The following is a 14,218-nucleotide window of genomic DNA, read 5'->3' on the forward strand; positions in this document are numbered from 1 at the left end:
CAGAGCTGGAAATCAAGAGGGTCATTTTTTAAAAGGAATGAATTCAAGGAACCATGTTTCTCTTATCTCTAGCTGCAGTGCATGGCTAAGCAAAAGATCCTCTTTCCAGGGGGGAGGGTGTAGCTCAAGTGGCAGAGCACATGCTTAGCATGCACGAGGTCCTGGGTTCAACCCCCAGCACCTCCTCTAGTAGTAAATAAATAAGGAAACCTAATTACCTCCCCCCACCAAAAAATGAATGAGTGAATGAATAAAAAAAAATTCTTTTTAAAAAGACTCAATTGGAAAAAAAAAAATTAAAAAAAAAGATCCTCTTTCCAGATGCTCCCACTGAAATTCCAAACCGAAAGTCCTATATTTTTATAGAGTTCTGTCCTTTATTTTCATGCCTCCTGTAAACAGTTAATAGCTTAATAAAGTATATTAATTCTAATCTTTGCTGAATTTCCTGTTCATATAATTAGAGTGAAACTAAAACACGTGTGTGTTGATTTTCATATTTACAGAGCATTACAGACAAAGAGTTAGATCTTTTAGGTCAGAGTCAGAACACAGAGGTACAAGTGCTCAGCCTTCCTTCAGGTAAAACAGATGAGCTTCACTATCTCATCTTTTCTTTTTTAAAAAATTTAAAGATTTCCCCAGTTTTATTGAGATATAACTGACATATAACATTGTGTTGGTTTAAGGTGCAGAACATGATGATTTATGTGTATCCTGCAAAATGATTACAATACTCTTAGTTAACATCCATCACCACAAACAGTTACATTTGTCTTGTGATGAGAACTTTTAAGACCTACTCTCTTAGCAACTTTCTAATACACAATACAGTGTTACCAATTTTAGTCACCATGCTGTGCATTATGTCCCCACCCCCCACCTCTGGCAACATCAATCTGTTCTCTGTACCTATGAGTTCAGTTTTTTTAAGATTCCACCTGTATGTCAGAATCATACAGGATTCGTCTTTCTCTGACTTATTTCACTTAGGATAATGCCCTCAAGGTCAGTTCACGTTGTTATAAATTGCAGAATTTCCTTTTTTTTAGTATCTCACATTTTCTTTATTCATCATCCATCAATGCACACTTGGATTGTTTCCATACCTTAGCTTTGGGAAACAATGCTGCAATGAACATGCAGATATCATTTCGATAGTGATTTTTCACCTGCAGGTATATACCCAGGAGTGGAATTGCTGGATCACACAGTAACTCTATTTTTAATCTTTTGTGGAAGCTCCATACTGTTTTCCACAGTGGCTGCACCAATGTATATCCCCACCAGCAGTGCACGAAGGGTCCAGCTTCTCCAAATCCTTGCCAATACTTGTTAACTCTTGTCTTTTCAGTAACAGACATTCTAACAGGTGTGAGATGACAGCTCACTGGGTTTCGCTGTGCGTTTCCCAGGTGACTGGGGATGTTGAGTGCCTTTTCATGTACCTGTTGGCCCATCTGCATGTCTTCTTTAGAAAAAAATGTCCATTCAGTTCTTCTACTCATTCTTTTAATCAGATTCTTTTTGTTGCTGTTATTATTGAGTCACATGAATTGTTGGTTATAAATTTTGAATTTTAACCCCTTGTCAGATACGTGATTTGCAGATCTCTCACATTCTGTAGGTTGCTTTTTCCATTTTGTTGACAGTTTCCTTTGTTGTGCAGCTTTTTAATTTGACGTAGTCTCATTTGTTTATTTTTTATTTTGTTGCCTTTGCTTTTGGTGTCAAATCCAAAAAAAAAAAATCACTCCCGAGACCAATGTCAAGGAGTTTACCCCCTGTATTTTCTTACAGAAATTTTATGGCTTCAGGTCTTTGAGTGTTGCCATCTCATTCTTTCCTGCTTTTTGATGAATGTAAAACCCAAAGGAATAAATATTGTGGACCTTCACGAAAGCTGGCACAGACACGAGATTAGGGAGCTCTGTAACCCCATCTCCCTACAAACTGTCCTTTAAGATGATCCAATCCCAGAGTAGGAGCCTAAAGTAAAAGACGATTCCTGAGTGGGAGTCTAAAATGAAAACTTTATAGTTGAAAAGCTTCTGTGTGATGGTCACAGAAATAAGACTTTATTTTTGTTTCCCTCATGTTGGAGAGAATAGAGAAGTGCCTTACCAATCCCTGCTTCCCAAGCACCCTACTGCCGTTTACGCGACACTGAAGATGAAAGTCATGTGTTTCAAACGGACTTTAAAAATAGAGTGTCCACTGTGCTCAAAGCATTTACTTACACACATACATATACATAATCTCAGCTTGGAAATGCTCTGCAGATGTTCCTGTAGGAAAGCTGTTTAGAAATGTCCCTTGGACAACTGAAATGTCAGTCTGGAGCTTGGGAGGGAGGTTCACTTCTTGATGAGAAATCAAGTATTTATTTTATACCTACTGTGAGATGTACTTGCATGTCATTTATACAGACTCCCTTACAATGATCTTTTCTTCATTATGTACTTGAACCTAACACAGTCGTCCCTTGGTGTCCATGGGGGACTGGTTCAGGACCAGCCACAGATACCAACTCTGCAGATACTTAAGTCCCATGGTCGGCCCTCTGTCACTTCCATCTCAGTCAGCATGCCTTTGAGATTTCAGCCCTGGAAGTGGCAACACTGGCTGGAACTCAGTCACGTGACCCAACCTAACTGCAAGGGCAGCTGGGAAGCACAGTCAACCTTTGTGCCCAGGGAAGAAGAGGAAATGGATTTTGTTGAATAATTAGCAATCTGAAACAGCTTTCATTAAATCACCTGACAAAGAGTTAAATTCTACTAAAACACTTGATCTCGAAGAGCACTGTGATGTCAACACCAGACTCTGCACCTCAGGAGGGAAGTTACTGCATCTGTAACAATGAGACCACGCCTCAGTCGCTGTAGAAATAGAACTGGAAAACAGCTGAATTTCTGGAACACTACTTAGAGTCCTTGCAAGGTTATCACTCACTTTTTCCAGCTGAAAAGCAATTTAAACGAAGTGACCTGCAAGGAAAGGGGCAAGAGAAAGGACAGTGTCCCAAGACTGTTCTGTTTTCTACCAGCAGGTCCTCGACGACCTTCCTTTCTGCTCCCAGGAATACGGGCCTCTTTGATGTGTTTGCGTTTTCGGCATTTCTTACACCATCAGCGTTTTTTCTTCAAAATCGTCGGTCCGCAGAGTGACTGCATCCCTCTGTGAACCCTACTGGGCCTGTGACCACTGCCCACTTCCCTCTCACACCCTTGGCTTAGTTCTGCACTCGAGCCTGAACATGTGCTCCAGCAGGAGGCGGAAACCACCAGCAGTGACGCCTCACTCCTCAGGATCTGACATCACTTGATGTCCAGAGATCTCTGCATTTATTCGTGAAATACAAGGCGCAGATTACTCCTATCTTTAGCATAGCCCTTAGGACTAAATTCCCTGTAGTTTAAAACCAATTATCTCTGCTGGGGATCCTCCTTCTTCTCAAAGTCTTAAAGTTATTACCAGCTCTGCTTTGTTAAGTGTGGCATTGACACCAACAATAACACATTGCTTCTTCTGGCCCAGGGTCTGGAGAGGGAGGCAACGAGAGGAAGTTAAAGCTTTCAGATATTAGCTCTGTTTCAGGTGGGTTCTGGAGAAGTGACGCGGTCTTGTCTTAGTCTGTTTGGGTTGCTATGGCGAAGTACCACAGATCAGGTGGTTTATAATGAAAGAGATGTTTACTTCTCAGAGCTCTGGGGGCTGGGAGTCCGAGGCTGGGCGCTCACACGGTCGGGTGAGGGACGGCTTCCGGGCTGCATGCCTCTCCCTGTGTCCTCGCAGGCCCTGGGCCGAAAGGCTAGGGAGCTCTGCGGGGCCCCTTCAGCAAGGGCACAGATACCAGTCACGAGGGCTCACCTCACTTGGTCACCTCTGGAGGAGGGGCCCCACCTCCCAAGACCGACACTGTCGGGATTAGGGTTTCAACACGTGAACTGTCGAGGGGAGGCACACAAACACTCAGACCATGCAGATCTTCCAGGTAAGCAGCAGAGAGCGGGGAGGAGCCCGGACCGGGCTAGTTAGGAGTGCTAGGCACCCTTCACAGAGCTGTTTAGTCAGAGCACTCCCGTGGATCTTGCTTTTGGTCATTTAGCACCAGAATACTCTGCGTGGGCAGAATCCTGAAACAGATGGGGGGCAGGGTCGCACACCCCACTGTAGGAGCTGGAGGGGGCCGGTGATCTTTTCCCCTGACAGCTGGGGCATCTGCAAATGTTTCTGCCAAGGGCGCTGAACCTTGAGGAGGTGACACAAAAATGAAGGCTCCTGAAAGATCATTCGCAGCAACGGAGGGGCGCAGAGCCCACAGCCTAGGGATTACTTCCAAGGCATGGGACCCTCTGAAGACTACCTGGAGTACCATCTTGGCTGCTCCATGTCGCCCAGTGTCCCACTTCCTGCTCTTTTCCTGTACCTTGTCCTTTGGGTCTTTGATAGCCTTATAAGAAATTGCCTACTGGATGGACCGAGAGATAGTCATTCTCAAGTAAGCAAGAGAGAGAAAGAAAAATACCATATGATATCACTCATATGTGGAATCTAAAAAAAAGAATAAAAGAGGACACTAATGAACTCATCTGCAAAACAGAAACAGACTCACAGCCGCAGTAAAAAATCTTACGGTTACCAGGGGAAAGGGGGTGGGAAGGGATAAATTTGGGAGTTTGAGATTTGCAAATGTTAGCCACTATATGCAAAAATAGGTAAAAAACAAATTTCTTCTGTATAGCACAGGGAACTATATTCAATACCTTGTAATAATCTTTAATGAAAAAGAATATGGAAGTGAGTATGTGTATGTATATGCATGGCTGGGACATTGTGCTGTGCACCAGAAATTGACACGTTGTAACTGACTGTACTTCAATCTAAAAAAAAAAAGACAGAAAGAAAAGAAATTGCCTACTGCTTGTATCAGTCAGGGTAAGTTTCTTCTGTCTGCAACTAAGAATTCCTACTAGCACAAACACACCCACATCTGCTACACCTATATTTTCCATTAAAATAACTTTTTCTTATTGCAAAGATTATTTATTAACTGAAAAACTTAGAAAACATAGACAAAAACAAAAAACCCTGCCACCTCATCGCCCATAGAGAACATTTGTAAAAATAAATAAATAGATGATAGATAGACAGACGTCTTCTGGTGCGTGCTCGCCCAGACTTCCCTCCCGAGGACGCGAGTACACCCTTTGCTTCTTCCTTTAGCTGTTGCAAGTGCTACCACCCTGTGATCAACACGCTTGCTACTCACCTGCTGTCCCGCCTCTTCTGCAGCACTGCTTCTCCACATGCGCACGAACAGACCTGCTGAGTTGGTCCAGCCTAGTAAAAAGTATTTGTCACCCTTACTCAAGTTGCCTTTGAGTAAATAGATGTAGGAATGATACAATCCTCCTACAGAAGGCATGCAAAATGATTTCAGAGGACAGTGTTCCTCTGCTGCGTAAGGGTCCTCACATGGCTCTCACTTGCTTACGTTCAATGGATGTGTAATTTTATATACACGTTGCTAGGATTCAGAATTTTCAGAGGGAGTTTAAGGTACAGCTGTACTTTCCCGAGGACCTAATATTTCCACTAGAAATAATTTAAAAATTACCAATTTCTCAGAATGTATTAAACTGATCTCCAATTCAAGAATTGCAGAATATATATTTCACAATAATTACTTATAGATACAAATAATAACGGCCATTGCAAAGTAGGCCGTCAAGAGGACAATTTTACTATGTACGCTGAAACTTATAAACACTCTTTGCAGGTAGTAAATGTGTTAAAAGTTCTTAGAAAGTAAGATCTCTGCTTCTTGTACCTGAATAGGCAGCACTCTTCTCTCCTTAGAGGCGAACTTCAGCACCAGGTGGATGAAAATGAATTCGTAGATTCTAAATTAACTGCGTTCGTTTTTCTACTTAGGTTGTCCTCAGTTGTCTTGTTTTATGGCCCCTCATCCCATTATTTGCCTTTAAGGAATTTTTTTTAACTTTTTAGCTATATTTTAACACTAAAATTAAGAGCTTATAGCTATGGTTTTCTTCCTTGTGAATGGTAAACCAACTTTCCTCCTATTGCTACCCCCAAATTACCTTTAATAAACATATTTAATAAACAGACTCACAAAGTTCCGAGTGAGTTCCAAGCAAGTCTGTGGGTGGCAGGTTTTTTTCTTTTCAAAATAAACTATCTTTAAGCTGCTTTTATTATTTTTACTATTAATTTTTAAAATCACATATAATGGCTATTTTCATTTGACAGTACTTTTTCTCCATGACCAATCCACTGATAAAGTAACTGTTCAATAATTTGAAAAATGAAATCATCCAATGCCTTATCAAGCAAGAGAATTAAGAATAGTTAACTTTTAAATACTGGACCTCAACATGCCTTTGTTATTCAAATCAAAACGCAGTAGTAGTCTTCATGCTTGCTACAATGAATTTCAAAAAAAGAATAATCTACATTTCTAAAAGCTATTTATATAGAAAGACAAAAGAGAACATAATTAAGCTGGAGTCTTTCCATATCATTGTCTTTTGGGGTCCAGGCAGCAGAACCATGATGTAGGTGAAAAAGTACTATGGCCAGGTTCCAGGACATGTGATTTAAGCTGAAGAATAAAAAGCTGGACCATGAATACATTAACTCGACTCATAAGAAGGATGCTAACCAGAGGGTCTCCATCTCTGAGACCAAACATGGGCAAACGAGCTGTAATGGAAGCAGTGTAGTGGGGGTTATTCATAAAACAGTACTTTCCAAAATGTGTCAAGAAGCTAAGGACATCCATTGCATCTACCTCTTAGAGAACAGGGCAGGCTGCTCATTGGAATGCTTCTTGAAGGAAAACATTCTAGAAGGAAGGAAGGTATCTTTCTTTACTTGAAGGCCATCTTTCTCCCTAGGGGCTCAACCCTTTGAATTATATCTCATTCATTCTTCTCACTGTGAATCAAATCCTGTTCCAGAGGTTACAGACGCTGTATCTTCCATGACCTAACTCCACTGTAGAATCACTCAGGAGTTAGGAACTCATCCTTTTCCCACTCCACCCCAAAATTCAGCCAAGATTCCTTGATACGGGGCTTCTTTTCTTACTGTATCTCCAATATTCAGAGCCATTCAAGGGCATTTATTCATTATAACATACAATGAAGTGCAATTTAAAAAAAACACCTCTGTAATCAGGGAATGTAAGGGCAGTATTGTTGTTGTTCTGATGTCTAGCTAAACAGCCTGGGGCAAATGGCTCAGCTTTGGCTGAGCTATATTCCTATTTCCTTTTGATAATAAAAAAAAATCAAAATCACTAAAATGTTCTGAGAAATAAACTACAGACAAATCTACTTGGGAAAGTGAGAGAAAAATCTCTTCTTTCAAAGTCTGTTGGAAAGATGGGAAGTTTTCAATTGGCTATATACACTTTTTGGATATTTCAACTTCTGCAATGACTGGCATCTAGCGAAGCCTTCTTTCAAATTTTTAATACCAATATAAAAGCTGTTACCTGAAAACTGTTACATTTAATATTTCAACTAGTAATCAAGTCACAACTTTTTCAATTTCAATTTGTTCCTGTACATGCCTTTTAATAGGGATTTGGGCTTCCAAGTCACCCTCTCCAGTCTCTGTGCAACAGAGTGAGCCATCTGCCTCCGTTTAGCAGAGCTGGATGGGGAACATCTCCGCACCTGACTGGGTGGCTTTTAAGAGATTACTTCTCTGCAAAGGCACTGTCCCATATCACATTGCTAGCGGTGTGGACTCAGCTGTGGTTAAAATTCTAAATTGAAGATGAGCATTTATCACCAAAGAAAACATAAACAAACTTCAGGACTCCTGTGTTACACAAATTCTATACATCATGTTGGCTTAATGTGTTTGTGACGAAGAGCTCTGTTTTGAAACAACCTGAAATACCATATCCAGAAATAACAACTGACTCTGGCGAAGAGAGGTAATTTGGGGTCCCTGTGTGCTTTACAACGAAGCCAATACAATTTAAAAAAGAATGAATATCAACTACACAAATTGACTTCAATAAGATTAACAAAATCGAGGAAGACTGAAATGCCAGCTAAGTCAACCAGTCAAATAAATTACTCTCTGCTATTTATACAGATGAAATAAAACAATGACTTTACATTTCTACTTGTTTCCCAGCTACTCAAAGAGTAAACATGATCACTTATCAAATTCCACTTAATATTTTATCTGCAATAAGAATTTACTGAGTAAAATGTTTAGTTGCAGGATTTCACGTTTGCACCCCATCAGGTTACAATATTAAAGTTATTACAGTTTCTTCCCCAGTGTAAACATTCAATATGTGCCTTTTATTTACATTCTGTCACTTTTTATTTCCTAACTCTGTATGTTCAAGAATGAAATTGTACTGGTGTTATGTAACAATATTTCACATCTGCAACACACATATTGGTTTCTCTCTCCCCTGAACCTATGTCCTTGAAAAATAAACACAATGTATCCAAAAGAACTGCCTTGGAGTGTATGAGGAAGAGTATAGACGTGTAGAAATAAAGATCGAAAAACCGTTGTGTGGAGGTCTATCTGTCCCGTTGACAACAATCCCCATGATTTATTACCAAACATAGGCAGCCAACTAAGTACACAACTTAGGTCCTAGCACTGGCCATGAGAAATTGGTAACCAAGTGGGAATTAAGGCTTTAAGGTCTCTTACAACTAACGTGATTCAAGAAAACCCAAAGCAAGCAAACCGTAAAACTTGTACAAAGTGCTCCAAATTGAACCAAATGACTCGGGTGGACGATTAAAATAAACTGTGCGTTTATAAAGCCCACAAATGACGACTGGTCCAGAAAATGAGGAATTACCAGCATCTGCCCTTTCCGTCTTTTAATGTTCAAAATATCCAACTACGATTTTTAGTCCATGGTCCTCACTCATTAATTGACTAAACAAGATCCTGGGTGCCTCTCGGTGATCACTCCTTCCAAGCTGACCTTATACGACAGCAAACTGAAACGCCCCTCCACGGAGAGGGTCGAGCCCGGGAGGTAAGTCGTCCAAAGGTGGACGCGTCTGGCTGTCTGTTCACTTAAGCATCCGAGGGGCTACGCTGGCCAAGGCTGGACCACGCCGAGGCGGGAGGCGCAGCCCGGGGTGGGAACCCCGCAGGAGCCGCGCGGGCAGCAGGCGCGCCCCACCGCGGGACCCAGAAAATGACCAGCCCCTCCCCCGCCGCACCCTCGACCCCTCCCCCTCTTTCCAGGCCCTTCGTCCGCTGGCTGGGCAGCGCGCGGCCCCCAGGCCCAGGGCCGCCTGCCTCTGCCCACCACGCAGGGCTGCGGCGCGGGCAGCCGAGCGACCCCGCGAGGACCCGACCCCGACCCTCCGGCCGCGCCCTCCCCTTCGCAGAACGCACCTGCGGCCCCGCCCCCGGCCAAACGCTGAGGCGGCGGCAGGCTGGCGCGGCCGACGGCTCGGCCCTCCAGGCGCAGTCCCCCCTTCCCCCGCCATCCCGCCCACCCCCTCGCTCAGCCTCGAGCCGCCGCCGCGCTCCTCAGCCGCCCCGAAATCTAAAGGGGTCCGTCTCCGGCACCACAACCAAATGGCTGAGCCTCCCTGGCCGGCTGCGCAGCCCGCCCATTGGTCCCTTCCCCCGCCGCCTCCGCCGCCATTGGCTGGTGCCCGGAGACCCTCGGCGGTGATTGGCCAAAGCTGCTGCCACTCGTCCGCGGGCCGCCGGTCCCGCCTCCACGGCGATCATGTTAGTGTGCGCCGCGGGTGCTGGGGGCTCGAGCACCGAGCGGAGCTGGTTGAGCCTTCAAAGTCCTAAAACGCGCGGCCGTGGGTTCGGGGTTTATTGACTGAATTCCGCCGGCGCGGGAGCCTCTGCAGAGAGAGAGAGAGAGAGCGCGAGAGATGGAAATGGACAAACGGATTCATTTAGAGCTGCGGAACAGGACGCCCTCTGATGTGAGCATTTGCCAAAAATATCTCCGTCGGTCCATTCTCCTACTTTGTGTGTGTGCGCGCTGGGGGAGGCACTTTTTCTTGGGGGGAGCCTGGAGACGTGGGTTTGGGGGTCGGGCTGCAAATGAATTGCAGGGTTGGGGGCTGCAATGCCATCCGAGCGTGTTCCGGCTGCCGCCGCCGCTGCCCTTGGTGTGACTACCTGTGCGTGTGCTCCCGCGTGTGCGAGTGTGCGTGCGAGTGTGCACCCATCGGGGGCCGGCGGGCGCACGCGCTGGGTCGGAGAGAATGAGGCGAAATAGCCCTCTGAGCTCGCTGCTCCCGTGACTCCGTCTGGGGGAAAGATTAACGAGGGAGGAGGAGAAGAGGGGCTGCCTCCTGGATTTAACAACAAAAAAAGGGGGGTTTATATTTTATAAATGAATCCCCCTTCCGCCCCCCTCCCGCGCCTTCCCCCTCCCTTTCTCCCTGTCCCTCTCTCGCTCGCTCGCTCGCTCGCTCGCACACACACACAATAAGTTTTGGGCTTCGCGAGTCCGGTTTAGTTTCTGATAAATGTGGGCCGAGGCCCCTGGGGAGAGCGCGTGGGGAGGGGGCTGCAGCGGAGTTGGGAATGGCTCGAGTTTAAAGTGCGTCTTCATTTCTTTGCAGTGATGAGGCGAGAGACGGGGGAGCCATATTTGTAACTTTGTAGTGTTCGTGAACGCGCCCTTTCTCTCCCTCCCTCCCTTTCTCTGCCTCCCTTCCTCTCCTCCTCTTTCTCCCTCACTCTTTCCACCCCACCTTCGGGCCAGATGCTGATGTTCCTTCCTTTCCTTCTGAACAGAGGATAAATTGGAAGGAGGGGGGAGGGATTTTCGAACGTGCAAAGGCACAGATAATCCCCGCGCCTCCCCACCTAGCGCGATCGCTGCTGCAAGTTACCCAAAGGCTGCGTCCCGGTCCCCCCTCGCCCCTTCTCCTTCCAGCCTCCCTAAGACGCCAGCCTTGAGCCCTGGCGCCTCCCGACGCCGACCCCCGGCCCGTCTTTCTCTAGGGTGGGCTCCTTGGCAGCCGTTCGGCGCCCGGTTATTAGATCGGCCCGGGAAACTTTGTCCGGACGCGAGCTGCCCGGAGCTGGTGCCCGTGGTGGGTATCGGCTGGGTCCAGATTTATGCGGGCATAGCACTCACGCAGCTCCGGGATGGGAGTCTGCCTCCTCGTCGCCGTTATCGATTGGGCAGCGGCGGGAGTACGGCCGGAGGAAACTTACACGGATGGGAACTGCGAGTCTCCGGCGAAAGCCCACCCCCAAGGAGGGGAAAGGTGAGGGGGGGGGCTACTCGAACGCCCGTTTTTCTTTCTGTCTCCCTCTTGCTTTCAAACAGTGTTTTATGTGAGTTGGCGACTCAGCGGAGGAGCCCCCAGGTCTTGGGCGGAGATGCTGGCCGGTTCCCCTCGTGGCGCCTCCCGGGACCTGCGGAGCGCGGGCGGGAGGACCACCCCCCTCCGCCCAGTTGCGGTGGTCAGGGTTCCAGAGTTGGGAGTTTGGGTAGCACTGTGCGCCGACCTGTCGCCCCGCCAGCCCGTTAAAACCCGAATCCCCGGCGGAGGCAGGCCTTGCTTCCTCTTTTCTCTAGTTCCTCTCCCAAACCTGAGTGAGACTTTTGAAAACAAGATCCTTTTTGTGCCCCCCGCCCCCACCATAACGCAGCTGTGGACTGTAGACGTGCAGTGCCTTATGGCGCGCAGGGCGGGGAGGGGGTGCGCGCCGGAGGACGCAGGAGTTTCCGCGAACAATTTGCCGGCTGTTGGCCTTTCTCCGGCCGATTCCGTCCCAGCTTGGACCCCAGGCCGGAGGACCCGGGGGCTGGGTGTGGTGATGGGGGAGGGGGCCGGGGCCGCGGGCTTCCCGCGTACTTTCCGGAAGCCCCCTGTGCGGAGGGGGAAGGGCGCCAAGTAGGGGCCGGGGTCGCCGCAGGAGGGTGAGGAGGCGCGGTTCGCCGGGCCTGCCCTGGCCCCGCTGCTAGCCAACTGGGAGCGAGATCGAAAGCGGGTCGAACCGGCTCTTTAAACTTCCCGAGTGTGTGCTGGGGGAGGGGAGCGCGCCGCGCGAACTGGGAGCGATTTCTCACGCTTCGCCCCCTCGCCGCCGAGGCTCCCGGCCCACACGCCTGCCCCCTGCCTCGCGGCGGGGTGGGGCGCGGTGGGGGCGGCGGGGGCACTTTCTGCCCGTTTGGGGAGGGGGGAGAAAGCTAGCTAATGAGGGACAAAAGAGGTAGGGGAGGACGAACTGGGTTTTTTTTAAACGTTCTTAAGACAAATAGCTCCCGGAGAGCGCCCCCTGCGCCCCTCCCCGCCGCGCTTCCCCCGGGGCCCGCACACCCACCTTCGGAGCCTCTCCCAGCTCTGATCCGGGGGCTGGTGGCCACGCCGCGACGCCGAAATAGGACGAGCAGCCATGTTTCCCGGCCTCGCGCGCCCGCCCCTCCCCCACGCGGCCGGCGCGAGCGCGGGGCTCGGGTGCGGGCGCGGGCTCCCTGCGGCGCGGGGCGCGGGGCGGGCGGCGGGCCTCGTGCGCGCGGGCGGGCGCGGGCGCGCCGGGCTGGCCCCGGGCGGACCTGTCGGCTTCCGAGCGGGTCTGGAGCTCGAGGTGTTTTATTTATTATTGTTTTTCAACGGTCGGGCCCGTCCGAGGCCGAGCCCGAAGGACGCCGAGGCGTTATTGGGGGTAGGGGCGGCCCCCAGGGCCCTGCTGGCCTGTGGCACGACTGCCAGGCTCCGGGCTGCCATTTTGTCACCGCGGCTGTTGTCGCTGTGTGGGGGGGGGGGCGCAGACTCGCGCTATCGCCCTGACGGCGCCGGACGTGGAGGCAGCAGGGGGAGCCCTCTCCGGGGACCCCCCCATTGTCCCCTGGGCTCCGATGGGGTCCGCTCCCGGTGCCCGCGGCCTGAGGCGCCACCCCGGGCTGCGCGGCGACGTTGCACCGGGAGGGCGCCGTGCTCCCTGCGGGTGCCCCCCCCCCCCGTCGCGCTCCCTGCCTCCGCGCCCCTCTCCCCGCCAGGATTTCGCCCTTGCTCCTGCGGGCTCTTTAGACTTGGCGAAAGGTGGCCCTGAGGACGAGCGGATGGCCCGAGTGTTTGCTCTTTCGGCGGAATTGATAGGAGGGTCGGGGGGGAGAGGTTAAGTTTGAGGTTTCTTTAGGGGAGGGGGTCGCGCACACGACCGAAGCCCAGGACAGCAGCCGCTCGCCCGGAGGGCCGAGCCGATGCGCCGGGGAAACGCCCTCCGGGGCCGGGCGCTCCGGGAAGGTAGGTCGCGCTCGGGTTTCAGCTGGGTTTGCGGCGCCCTGCAGGCTGCTGGGGGGCCCCTCGCCCTTCCTCTGCCTCTCCCTCTTTTATTTTTGCCCAGGGAAAGGCAGCTACTGTAGTAAATGTAACCCTAAACCGAAAGGAGTAGAGAGTGAGGTTTGTTTTTAAAAAAGTAAATGTTGTCTTTTTCTAATCGCCTTTGTGCCTGTTAACTGCAGAGCCAGGCGAGGCATCGTGTCGCCAGCATCTCTGGGACTTTTTAAAAGCTGACATGGGTGCTGGTTAAGCAGCTCACTGGTTAAACTCTGGTGGACGTCTGCGTGCAGTCCGGCTTCCATGGCAGTGCCCGTCCAAAGCTGCCAGGAAGCCGGGTTTCACTTTGACCTTTGGAATACATCGCATGGTGTTTTCCAGACTGACTTACTGCCTAATTGGGTTCAAGAAGCCTGATGTTGACTCCAGTTTATGCAGGCCTGCCAGGGGTCCAGAGGCAGAAAATTGAGCATGAGTTCTACATAGTAATAGTCAGTTATGTTTTGTTACTGGATTGCTGCTGTGGGTGGTAGTTTGAGCCTGGGGGCTTCGCAGTGCAGCTGGGTGGTGAAGCCACACAGGCCTCAGTTTGAATTTCTCCTGCCACAAAAGAGGGAAGATCAGTTAACATGCCCTTGTGACCTCAGGCAGGTTAGGTTAACCTGCCTCCTTGATCCTTATTTCCTCACTTGTAAAACTGGAGTAATAATCCCATTTAATGGGTCAGTAGCAAAACTGGCCTGATCTGGCCCTCGGGTGCTCAGTCTGTGATAGTGTTACTTTCTGAGAGACACTGGGGCGCCATGAGGCGCAGCGTGGAGCTTCTTGGGCTCAGAGCAGCAGCAGCCGCCGCTGCTTGCACAGCACCCACGCTGTGCCTGGCGCAGTTCTAGGAGGACGACACCCAGCAGCTG

The 14,218-nt window shown here is 49.4% G+C and overlaps 1 protein-coding gene and 1 non-coding gene across 2 annotated transcripts in view; one reads left to right on the forward strand and one right to left on the reverse strand.

Annotated features, from left to right (window-relative positions):
• Nucleotides 1-579: 579 nt before the first annotated feature.
• Nucleotides 580-9,412, reverse strand: LOC116149407 (uncharacterized). Its single transcript, XR_010378370.1, has 2 exons — nt 5,276-9,412; nt 580-4,557 (listed from the first exon to the last, which is right to left on the reverse strand). It is a non-coding gene; the product is annotated as an uncharacterized LOC116149407 (transcript).
• A 433-nt stretch (nt 9,413-9,845) lies between these two features.
• Nucleotides 9,846-14,218, forward strand: part of ANP32A (acidic nuclear phosphoprotein 32 family member A) — a 33,784-nt gene continuing 29,411 nt past the window's right edge. Inside the window, exon 1 of the mRNA XM_010977951.3 lies at nt 9,846-9,983. Within this exon, the coding sequence (XP_010976253.1) occupies nt 9,930-9,983 (54 nt within the window). The 5' untranslated portion in view covers nt 9,846-9,929. The remainder of the gene's footprint in view (nt 9,984-14,218) is intronic.

This window comes from Camelus dromedarius, chromosome 29, assembly GCF_036321535.1.
Source record: "Camelus dromedarius isolate mCamDro1 chromosome 29, mCamDro1.pat, whole genome shotgun sequence".
NCBI lineage: Eukaryota > Metazoa > Chordata > Mammalia > Artiodactyla > Camelidae > Camelus > Camelus dromedarius.